General features: G+C 40.8%; 1 protein-coding gene across 6 annotated transcripts; it reads right to left on the minus strand.

Moving 5' to 3' along the window:
• Positions 1–445: 445 nt before the first annotated feature.
• Positions 446–10,504, minus strand: LOC308361318 (ankyrin repeat and SOCS box protein 2-like). 6 transcript variants are annotated; one of them, XM_080833620.1, is made up of 13 exons: positions 10,441–10,504; positions 6,564–6,637; positions 6,096–6,226; positions 5,343–5,384; positions 4,377–4,694; positions 3,983–4,090; positions 3,590–3,759; positions 3,307–3,462; positions 2,965–3,210; positions 2,635–2,806; positions 1,871–2,453; positions 1,591–1,744; positions 446–1,358 (listed from the first exon to the last, which is right to left on the minus strand). In XM_080833620.1, exons 5-13 carry the CDS (start codon positions 4,685–4,687, stop codon positions 1,192–1,194), a joined length of 2,067 nt encoding a protein of 688 aa, XP_080689746.1. In that variant the 5' UTR covers positions 4,688–4,694; positions 5,343–5,384; positions 6,096–6,226; positions 6,564–6,637; positions 10,441–10,504; the 3' UTR covers positions 446–1,191. The 6 variants fall into 6 exon arrangements, with proteins under 6 accessions (XP_080689746.1, XP_080689744.1, XP_080689749.1 ...); XM_080833618.1 differs by having other exon boundaries at positions 6,042–6,226; XM_080833623.1 differs by lacking the exon at positions 3,983–4,090 and having other exon boundaries at positions 6,042–6,226.
• Between the last annotated feature and the right edge of the window lie 948 nt (positions 10,505–11,452).

Consider the following 11,452-nt stretch of genomic DNA (forward strand, 5'->3'; position numbering starts at 1 on the left):
ATTGTTGTGTTACAACCATTTGCATTAAGTGATGCTTTACACATTTTTGGAGATTTTTTTTTAGAGCTGAAAGCTATACAGCATTGATTTCAAAATGTTGTAGACGCAACAGTTCCTTCCTGTATGCTGGCAAGGGGGAATGAAAAGACCATCGATGCCTTTCAGCAGCCCAGTTTACCTGACACTTAGCTGTGATGATACTTTAAGATTATGTATTGAGATTCTTGGATTAGAATGATAAAACAAGTGTACATTTTTAAAATATGAACTGATTTAATGTTGCTCGTCATGCAGCATCTACTTTCCATCTCTTGCATTGCGTGCATAGCACAGCAAGTGTACAGTTTCTTTATATGAATCAATCAAATGCATGGTATAGGTGGTGTTAGCACTTTGGTTTTAAGAGTGACGCTTCAGGAAAAAAACACCACTATGACAACCATCATAAAAGTCAAGAATCCCTTTATCTACTAATATAATCACTAATATGTATCCTACATTACCCAGTCTCCCTCTCTATTATAGTTGTTTACTATGTGATATCTGCTTTAATGCTTTTGAAAGGATAAGCTAGTGCCTAATACATCCATAATAGTACAGTATTACAAAGGACAAAGAGTAAAAAAAAAAAAAAAAAAAATAGTAACTCCAATATAAAAGTGCAGCTCATGATCCTGACCCAATCTAAACAAACACAATCATTTTTAGCTTTGCATAATCAAGCTTTTGCTGGTTAGATCATTGACTGACAGTGTCAGTTCTAAAGAAAAAACAACTCTGGCACCAGAAACAGAGGCACCCTCAGTCCAAATAGCTAGAAAAAACTTCAGAAGATTGTCCCCTGTCATAGAACAGGTACTTTATGAGTAGTCGCGGCAGAGGCAGAGTCTAAACGTACACAATCATTTTTAGCTTTGCATAATCAAGCTTTTGCTGGTTAGATCATTGACTGACAGTGTCAGTTCTGAAAATACAACTCAGGCACCCTCAGTCCAAAAAGCTAGAAAAAACTTCAGAAGATTGTCCCCTGTCATAGAACAGGTACTTTATGAGTAGTCGCGGCAGAGGCAGAGTCTAAACGTACACAATCATTTTTAGCTTTGCATAATCAAGCTTTTGCTGGTTAGATCATTGACTGACAGTGTCAGTTCTAAAGAAAAAACAACTCTGGTACCAGAAACAGAGGCACCCTCAGTCCAAATAGCTAGAAAAAACTTCAGAAGATTGTCCCCTGTCATAGAACAGGTACTCTATGAGTAGTCGCGGCAGAGGCAGAGTGCTCATTCTCTTCAGTCTCTGGTGAGCCACCTGCTGGCGGATCCTCAGTCGGCACAGATGCATCAAGCAGAGGGAAGGCTCTGGAAGTTTTAAGGATGTTTTAAGATCATTAAATATTGACATATTCATACACTTTTGCTTAGATTGTATCAGACTCTCATTATTGTAAGCTTTTAATAAATCAATCCGCTAACAAAACCCATGATGACATTGAATACAAGTATCCTAATATGGTGTATTAAACATAAAGTCATCTAAAATGGCAAAAACTATAAACATAAAGCTATTTGGAAAGTAACTAATTGAACTCACTTGATTTTTCTTTGATGTGCACCCAGTCCTTGTTGCTCTCAAGAAGTTCTGTAATTCTGGAACACAGTTTAACAGGACCAGTGTAATCTAGGAGACGGTCAATTATAGGTCCTGTCCAATAGGAGTGAAGGGGATCGGCCAACATGTCACAGAACTGAACAGAAACGATAAAAGATAAGTTAGGAAGGGGAGAAATGACCACTCTAGTCATCCATATACACTAAACCGTATACACAATGAGTGACGCACCTGTAACAAGTGCAATACATTTTCTCCTAACCTGTGCAGCTGTGCTATGAGGAGCCTCATCAGGAGAATCATCCAGGTCCAGCAGGCCATCCCTGGTCCTATTCCTCCTCTTGATTGGAGGATGTGGGTTGTTTCCATGAACACAAGAAAAACAGGCTTTGGCATCACATCCATTATCCAGCAGGAACTTGAACATGGCCGTGTGCGTCAGACAGAAGAGAAAAGCCCCTGGGAAGGTAGTGGGGTGTGTTGGCATGCAGGCATTCACATTGGCACCATACTCCAACAGCAAAGCAACCATCTGTGCATTTCCGTGTCTCACAGCTACCAGAAGGGGGTTGAAAGCATCCACGTTAGGATCTGCACCAGCCTCCAGCAACATGGAGGCTGTATCTATGTTGCTGTTGCGGACAGTGAAGTGGAGGGCCGTGCAGCACCGGTCATCATACTTCTGGGAGAGGTCGGGCCTCAGCAGGGTGTTGACGTCAAAGCCGGCCTCAATGAGAATCTCCAAGGTCTCTTCTTTATCATACTCTGCTGCAAGGTGGAGTGGACTGATGTAGCTCCGTCGCACAACTGCTCTGTCTGTGTGTGGAATCAGTAAGGAAACAATTCTGCCCAAAAGACATAATTGAAATTACAAACCTCAAAAACGATATAAATATACATGTATATATTATCAGAGAAGTAACCTGAAAGATTTGGGTGCACTGAGATATGAACTGCATGTGTCCTGGCTTTCGCAAAATGTTTTGTGTCAAGCAAGCAATTTAAGATGATTTCAAAACGACCAACCTATCATGCCCATTCTTTGATGCGACATGAAGAGGGGTTAGTCCTGCTTCAGTCGTTTTGTTCAAATCTGCCCTCAGAGACAGAAGCAGCTTCACCACCTCTTCATGACCATTCTTGGATGCTTCATACAGAGCTGTTGCTCCATCGTTAGCTTCAGAGTTAATATTTGCCCCTTAAAAATACAAGAGATAAGTTGTTACACCTCAATACATTTGCAATAACAATACGGTATTTCACCTGGCTATTTGAGTATTACTACAACCAATTCAGCATTATTAACAGCATGCCTTCTTGTTGGACCAGTTTGACCTAACTCGTGATGAAACTAACCATGTTCAACGAGGAGGTTCAATACTTCTGTACCTCCCCCCTGGGCAGCTGCAAATAGTGGCTCAATTCCGTAATTATTTTTGGCACTAATGTTTGCGCCAGCTTCCAACAGTAGCTTGCACATGCCCAGATTGTTCTTATGCACTGCTTCATGTAATGGTGTCACTCCCTCGAGGCTGGCCTGGGAGACTTTGGCTCCTGCCTTCAATAGAAGCTCCACAATTTCCTCAGTATCATTTTCACAAGCTAGAAAGGATGGGTTTATGGAGAGATAGATAAGTACAAATCCTGGTTGTGGGTGTAGGATTGATCAGCTCTTCAATTTCTTTTTATAAGGAGTACCTCTGTAGAGAGGTGTTTCTCCTAAATCGTTGGGTATGTTGGGACCTGCTCCTGCCGCAAGAAGACACTTGACACATGACTGGTTTTCATAGTCAACAGCCACTATGAGAGGGGTACAGCTCATGTCGGTACGTTTGTTGATAAGTTGAGGAGAGGCTTTAGTTGGATATAATGAAAACAGAGTTAGGATTAAAATGACTCTTATGAAGGTCTTGTAGACATTGTATTCCACATTTGAGACATGTGCTGTCACAATAACACAAAGATTGACTCTCATTCATACCTCTTATTAGCACTCTCAAACATTCTTCATAGCCGTAGTGGGCTGCCTCATGCAAGGGTATCCAGCCCTCTTTGTCTGGTTTACTCAGAATTTCAGGCCCGTTCTGCACTATTTCAAGAAGTCTTTTGACATCATTCGACCAGATGGCTGAGTTCAGAGCAGGCATGTCCCTATAAGACCAAACATGAATACCAGAAAGTTTAATTTGTATTCAAATAAATGGAAACAGGATGTATGGAGAGGTAGAGGGTTCATGACAATGACAACGACCCCTACCAGGACGCAGTGCTCTGTTAAGGCAATCACTTTATTTACATGTCATTCTTTTGTGTATACTTCGGGTATAAGATTAAAATTTTATTTGAATAATGAAAATTGTGCAGGTATCCTTACGTAGGTCTCAGTCTAACTTCAAACAATCCATTTCTCTTTCCCCAGGACCGCATCGCCACTTTTTCTCCAGCATAGTCATGTAAAGGAACTTTCTCATTTTGGCTACCACTATAACAAATGAGCAGCAACAGAAAATAGCAGAGTTGCCAGATATGACTTCAGCCTGAAGACAGGACGTGAGCAACCCAAGCTGTTAAAAGCGCCAGTGAGCGTTTCACAAAGATATAGAGGAAATCTGTCTAATTCTCTATACCAATAACAATGTATATTCACAAGGTGAGGCCACAATGCTATCATTTCTAGCAGCCACTGGAAATACGTAGTTGGTGAATTCAGACAGAAAAGGGAGCTGTGCATATTGTACATATTGATACATAGTGAATCTCAGTATCACCTGGAGAAATGTTCAGTTTGAGGAAGAGCTGCGCCGATGTTCTGAGTATGCGAAGCTGCTTGTCGCTGAGCTCTAAAATGTCCCTGCACCTGCTGAAATGTTGGTACGTTTTCTCCCTCAGAGGGTACCCATTGGCTGCCTTCAGGAAGTGTAGAAGATGACCCCTGTGTAGTACGTCGTGATGACACTGAGGAAGGCCGGAAGAGATCAACCAGGCTGCGTTCAATGGCAAGCTGGATCAAATCATCATCAGATAGATTACTGAAGATGCTGTAGTCCTCATAAGCCATGTAGACGTCCGCAGCTGCCATGATGCATCTGGAGTAAAAGATTAAGTAATAATAATAATAATTAATTTTATTTTTAACGCACTTTTCATTCAAAAGAATCTCAGAGTGCCTTAAGTAGACTGTTATATTCAATTGTGTGCCAAATAGTGGGTGAATGTGCATGCAAATACCATTCTGGTGCAACTCAGCCTTGCTCATGGTCAAATGACACGGTTTAACATTGCTTGTATTATGTCTGTGGTATTTATAGGAGACAAGTGACCTATTTCTTCAGCAATGATATTTCACTCAACACCACCAGCCTTGGGAAGACATTCTGATTTCTGTCCAAAATGTAATGCTTAAGACCTCACGAAATATGAGGCCAAGAATGCAGTATATCAATTCATCTGACAAGGTTGGTCAGTCAAAGGAGTTTTTTTTTTTTAATTGCAGTGATATACAGATTGTTTTAAAAATAGTGCAGCTACAGTTAAAATCTATATTTAGTAGGATCTGCTCATTTTAAGTTTAATGAATAGAGGTTGATGGTTTACTTGATGAATTCATGCACTCCACTAACCAACTGTTGTTATTTTGCTATTGAAAGATTGGAAGAAGTATGATTGTGGCAGTAAATGCAGACATTCAAACAGATACAGATCATTTGTTTGGGGTGAAGAGAGCAACATTTTACCTGTTTGAAGCTCTATAGGTCTGAGGGCTTTCTCTGTATGATCTGAGACAGATAATTAAACATAAATGAGTTCTAACAGAAAGAGTAGGATTGCTTTCATAAATATACGGATACTGAATATGATAAACAATATAATACAATATTGTGTGTGTATATATATACAGTATACAGTAAATTGGAAAACAGTTGATTTTACAGAGAATACATTAAGGATAGCCAACCATAACATTTAAAAAACTGATGGTGCTTTGAAATGAATAAATAATAAATAAAGTTTTCAAGAAGGGTTATCATAACTATAATCCATATTGATGTATTAATGGTGTAACTGTTCCTGCAAGTAATGATCAGCAAATTATCTGTGTTATATTTGTCCTTGGGTAAAAAGCTCTGAATTTGTTGAGTTAATTTAAGTGTATAGCTACAGCCCAATGCAGGGCAGTACAGTAATACAGCAATTACTTAATTAGCAATTACTTAAGCAATTCTTAACTCCAGTTACTTAAAAAGTATAGCCTTAAAGTACCATAACAGCCCAACATTAAACAAAATATTAACTTACTTAAGATGAAGCCTTCTGCCTTTGTAATAGTTGTTATTTTAATTTGTATTAGTATTATTACTATTTCAAAAAAAAGGTCTGGATGCTGTGCTGTGTTAAGCCTGACTGTCAAATGAATCTGTGCATCTCATTCTAACCTTCAAGGACCATTTCTACAGGGTCTTTGATTACAGGTTTACAGTGTGGCTGACCATTTGTTGTTGTTCTGCCAGCTGAGGTCACGGGGGCAACAACACCCCCATCCCCGCAGTTGGAACGCCCTTCCATGTAATTCAAATGTGGGAAAAGAATGAGGGAGTAATATACAATGTCGTGATGTACTCTGAAACAAAAAGAGAAAGCATGTGCGTTTTAGGTAAATAAAGATGATCTGCACAGCTGCAAAAACTTCTCATCTTCAAAGTCTGGCATGTGGTGGTGCCAACTCAAATAAAGATGTATCGGACTACACCGCTCCAGGGTTTTTTTTTTACTCTGGGGAGAGCTGTGTCCGTGGAAATATGACAGTGTTGGTAATGAAAAAAAAGAACTCAGGTTTGCTATACTCAAGGTGTCCTTACATCTGTCATATTCTATTGACAATTTACAAGGCAAACAGTAAAATGTTTTAAAGGGGGTAGCTATAATATAAAATATAAAAAAGAAAGATGAATACATACAAGGTGAGGGGTCAAGTATTGTACAAAGGGCACAGGGTGGGGGATAGGTACTGCCACCAGGTGGAACCAGCGTCCTGATGGTCATTTTGTACCACAGATAAATGGAGCAATGGTAGCCAAATTAGGAATAAGGTTTTAATCTTTATAACATTTACATTTAGTCATTTAGCAGACGCTTTTGTCCAAAGCAACGTACAAGGGAGAGAACAATCAAGCTAAGAGCAATAAAACCTGGTGTATCAATAAATACTGCTTATTTTTTTCAAGAAAATAGAAAAACGACATAGAAAGAAAAAGAGTCCGGGCATGTCACTGCTTAAGTGCAAGTTAGGCCAAGGTGCCAGTTAGGAAGGGAGGTGCTCTCTGAAGAGTTGGGTCTTCAAGAGCTTCTTAAGGGTAAAGAGGGACACCCCTGCTCTGGTAGTGCTAGGCAGATCGTTCCACCAATGTGGAACTACAACTGAGAATAGTCTGGATTGCCGTGCTTGCACCGGGGGCAGTGCCAGACGACGCTCACTGGATGAGCGCAGCGTCCTGGGTGTAACATTTGCCCTTACAAGAGCATTTAGGTAGGTGGGAGCAGACCCAGTAAGCACTTTGTAGGCAAGCATAAGTGACTTGAACTTGATGCGAGCAGCCAGTGGAGCTCAGTGAGTAGGATGACATGTGCCCTCTTTGGTAACAATCAGGCGTAGCATTGACTGTAGTGAGACAGTCCCGGAAACATCCTATTCTCCATATCTCTCAGAGAACAGAGTCACACATATAAGAACCAGATATACATCTTGAGTGCCTCTGCTGAACCCTAATTCTTACTCTTAAGGACATAAACTACATATGCATAAAAGAATCACAAGACATTCATTCTGATTTGCAACTCCTTCACTACCCATACTGGGCACTCAGCCTTTGCAAGCAGAGTGGGTGATATAAATAGTAACACAAACAAACAAACAAACATACAGGCAAACAGCAGATGAGAAGATGGCAGAGATGGCCCAGAAAGACAAACAAAACAAAAAAGACAGCAATTGCAGCCCAGCCATTTAGTAAATGGAATGCTGAAACGTGAGTTTATAAAATATTAATAGAGGCAAATCAGCAGGGCCCTTGCAGTATGAGCCAGAGAAGTATCAGGGGTTACCCCAGTCAGGCAGCGAGATGCCCAACCCTGACCTACATTCCACGGGGAACTTAGAAGAGAAACAACAACAAATATAGCTGCAAGCAGCGATGGCGGTTTCCTCCTCCAGACATTGCGAACCAGGGAAAAATGTATTTTTGTGACAATTTGTCACTGTATAGAAAGATCCATGCTGCAGACTTGCCAATGGGATATTATATTTCAAATGCATTACTTTGAAGATCCTCAAGGGCCATGGCTTCAAGCTAAGAGTGAGAAGGGGTGTGGTCATCCCTACATTTCCTTAAATGTTGTGTGTGTGTGCTTGCGCGTGTCAAAGGAGCCTGAGCCTGTCCCTTTGTGTGTGTGTGTGTGTGTGAGAGAGAGAGAGAGAGAGAGAGAATCTGGAGCACACACGCGCGGAGGAGCAGAGAGAGAGACCTTCTACTGAAAATCACCCTAGAAATTAGCCAAGCATGCATGTTTCAAATATTCACCAAAAATCCACTTTTCATCTTACAGTCAACTTTTTTTCAGATTTGTGTACTTAACATTCTCAAGTGTCTTCACATGAACTTGTGATTGAATCAGAGTATCACTTTTTGACCTGTTGATGTGTAAAGCATTATTTTAGAGTTAACAATGTATCCAATTTGCTTTATATCAATCATTTATTAAGATATGAAGTTGCCTTTGCACATGGGAACATGTTGTAGTGTCTTCCAGTGACATATCAAGTTTGGTGTTGATTTCACAAAGATTTGCCAAGATATGACTTCATTTCCTGTTTGGCGACTTTTCTGCTGAATTTGAGTGGCTGTACCGGACAAACGGTTGTGACGATCAAAATTCTAAAAAGAAACTTTTGAGAGGCTAGGTCTGAAGATCATCTCTGGTGATTTTGAAGAAGATTTGCCAAAAATTGTAGGAGGATTAGGCTTTCAAAGGTTTTTGATAAAACCGGAAATAGCGGAAAATCTATATAACCGGAAATTGACGCCATGGGGTGGGTTTAATTCGTCTTGGTCCAGGGAATCCAATGGTTCATTTTTGAAAATCGGTCATACGGTTCAAAAGTTGTGTGTGTTACAAAAGTTCAACTTTCACCTGTTGGTGGCGCTAGAGTCATGTAATGAGAGCCATGAAACTTGGTGAGAATGAAGAAGGGACTGTCCTTAATGAGTGTGCCAAATTTCACAAAAAGTTACCATATGGTTCTAGGGGCTGCCATTGACTCCCATGGAACAAGAATAATACTAACAGATACAATAGGTTACCTCCTACCGGAGGAAACCTAATAAAAGTAAAACAAGCACCATTATGATAAAGCAACAGCGGCCAGTTAAGGAAATTTCTGCTACCTGGCTACTTCAGCTACCATAATCTAGCTAGAATGAAACATCTGTTTTCTGCTTGTTAAATAGAAACATTATTTTGCAGTGGATCAGGTTGACATAACTGAGCTATTATTCACAAGATGGTTGTGTACTGTGTCAGTCACTTTACTTGTGTTAGTACATTTTTTCCAAAGTAAATGCAGACCCAGGGCTCCGCACCTGGATCATAGGAGGTAGGGAACTATGTCTAAAGTTCTCAACTAAAGCTAAAGGACACTGCTTGACTTATCAGCCACTTTTGACATAGTCAACCACCGCATCATTCTGTCTATACTGCCAAGTATGGGCATTTCTGGCAGGGCACACTCCTGGTTTGAATCCTACCTCACTTGGTGCTCATTCAACGTGTCATGGCAAGGTCAGCTGTCTGTACCTCACCACTTCACCCCAGGGGTGCCCCAAGTCTCGGTGATAGGACCTCTTCTCTTTGCCATTTACACCACCTTGTTGGACCCCATCATCCTCTCGCATGGTTTTTCATATCACTGCTATGCAGATGATACCCAACTGTATCTGTCTTTCTCTCCAGACGACACCACTGTCTCCGCACGGATCTAGGATTGTCTCTCTGATATATCCACATGGATGAAGGATCACCATCTTCACCTTGATCTGGCTAAAATGGAATCGTGGGTCTTTCCAGCCAAACAGGCCATACATCGCAACATCGTATCAACTCCTTATCCCTTGCTATTTAAAAAGCAGTAATTATCGATTACCAACTAACATTCACCAACCACAATACCTCTGTCTCCCGGTTGTGCCGCTTCGCTCTATTCAACATGACTAAAATCAGGCTGTACCTAACCAAGTATGCCCATGCAGCTGCTTGTACAAACCTTGGTGATTTCCCGCCTTGACTACTGCAACGCCCTCCTAACGGGCCTGCCGGCATGCATGGTTAAACCACTACAGATGTTCCAGAATGCGGCAACGCGTCTGGTGTTCAACCAACCGAAGAGGGCACACATCACCCCGCTACTCATTCGGCTCCACTTGCTAACTGTAGATGCTTGCATTAAGTTCAAGTCACTTATGCTTGCTTACAGAGTGATTTACTGGTTCTGCTCCCACCTACTTCAATGCTCTTGTAAGGGTCAATGTTACCCAAGGATGCTGCTGGTATGATCGCAACCATCCTCTCATTGTATCAATAATAAACCTATGAGAACATTACGACTCAAAATGTTGTATAACCATTACATTTGCCTGCTGGGTCCCCCCTTGTGAACTGAGATTAAAAACATTTAGTGTGCAGTTCACATGGCTTCCTTGACTATTTTTTTTTCACATAGAATACAAAACAGAAACGGATTAATAAGGTGCATGACAGTTAACATCTGCACAACAGACTTACTCATTTTCTCCTTTATGAATGTCCAGTCCATGTTGCTGTCCGGAACTTCAATGATTCTGGAGCTCAATTTTACTTCACCCACGTATCAAACAGGGCGTTGATTATAGGTCCTGCCCAGGGAGCATGAAAGGGATCGGGCCAGTGTTTCACAGAACTGAAAAGTAGTTACACAAGAAAATTGGGGAAATATAAATCTTTACACAATGTACACATACATACATCCAAATAGCAAAATTAATCTAGGCAGCTGATGATCCTTAATAAAAAAAAAACCCTGACCTGTTTTGCTCTAGCATGTGGAGCTGCTGCGTCTTGTGTTGACTGGAGGATGTGGGTTGTCTCCATGCCTTGGCATCACATCCATTGTCCAGTAAGAGCTTGAACATGGATATGTGGTGCATGCAGAGGAGGATAGCCCCTGGGAAGGTGGTTGGGTGTGATGGAATATTGGCATTCACATTTGCACCATACTCCAACAGCAAAGACAACATGTCCAACAGAGTGGAGGCTGCGTCCAAATTGATCCAGCGCACTGTAAAACAGAGCGCTGTGCTTCGATGGTCTTCATACATTTTGGAGTACTCTGTTGACAGCAGGGCGTTCACATCCAACTCTGCCTCGATGTGCATTTCCAAAAACTCCTCTCTATCACACTCAGCTGCAAGGTTGAGTGGACTAATGCCACTCCGAAATATAGCAGTCAAGTTGGTGTGTGGAATCTTTGTACAAAGGTGTTGCTCCGCCGTTAGAGTGAGTGTTAATATTTTCCCCCTGAGAATAGGTAAATAATTTAGTTAATGTAGGAAACAAAAGTGGAGAATAGCTTAAACTATCAATTACTATCACTATCAAAATACAAATGATAAATATATCACATCTTAAACTTTATGGATATAGATTGAGATACAAGTGACTTATAATATATATATTTTGTTACTTTATTTACGTTTCTTACTATCCAGACTGCAATAAGGCAGACCTTCTTTTTTATATATAATATCCGAATGAAGTT

The sequence above is a fragment of the Sprattus sprattus genome (genome assembly GCF_963457725.1).
Source record: "Sprattus sprattus genome assembly, chromosome: 2".
Lineage (NCBI taxonomy): Eukaryota > Metazoa > Chordata > Actinopteri > Clupeiformes > Clupeidae > Sprattus > Sprattus sprattus.

What these genes read in the sequence shown, in the direction of transcription:
- LOC308361318 (XM_080833620.1), bottom strand. Translation starts at nt 4,687, where the DNA reads ATGGCAGCTGCGGACGTCTACATGGCTTATGAGGACTACAGCATCTTC. An exon ending in TCAAAGAATGGGCATGATAG is followed by an intron (nt 2,454 to 2,634) that starts GTTGGTCGTTTT and finishes TCTTTTGGGCAG; the next exon opens with AATTGTTTCCTTACTGATTC. An exon ending in GCACATCAAAGAAAAATCAA is followed by an intron (nt 1,359 to 1,590) that starts GTGAGTTCAATT and finishes TAAAACTTCCAG; the next exon opens with AGCCTTCCCTCTGCTTGATG.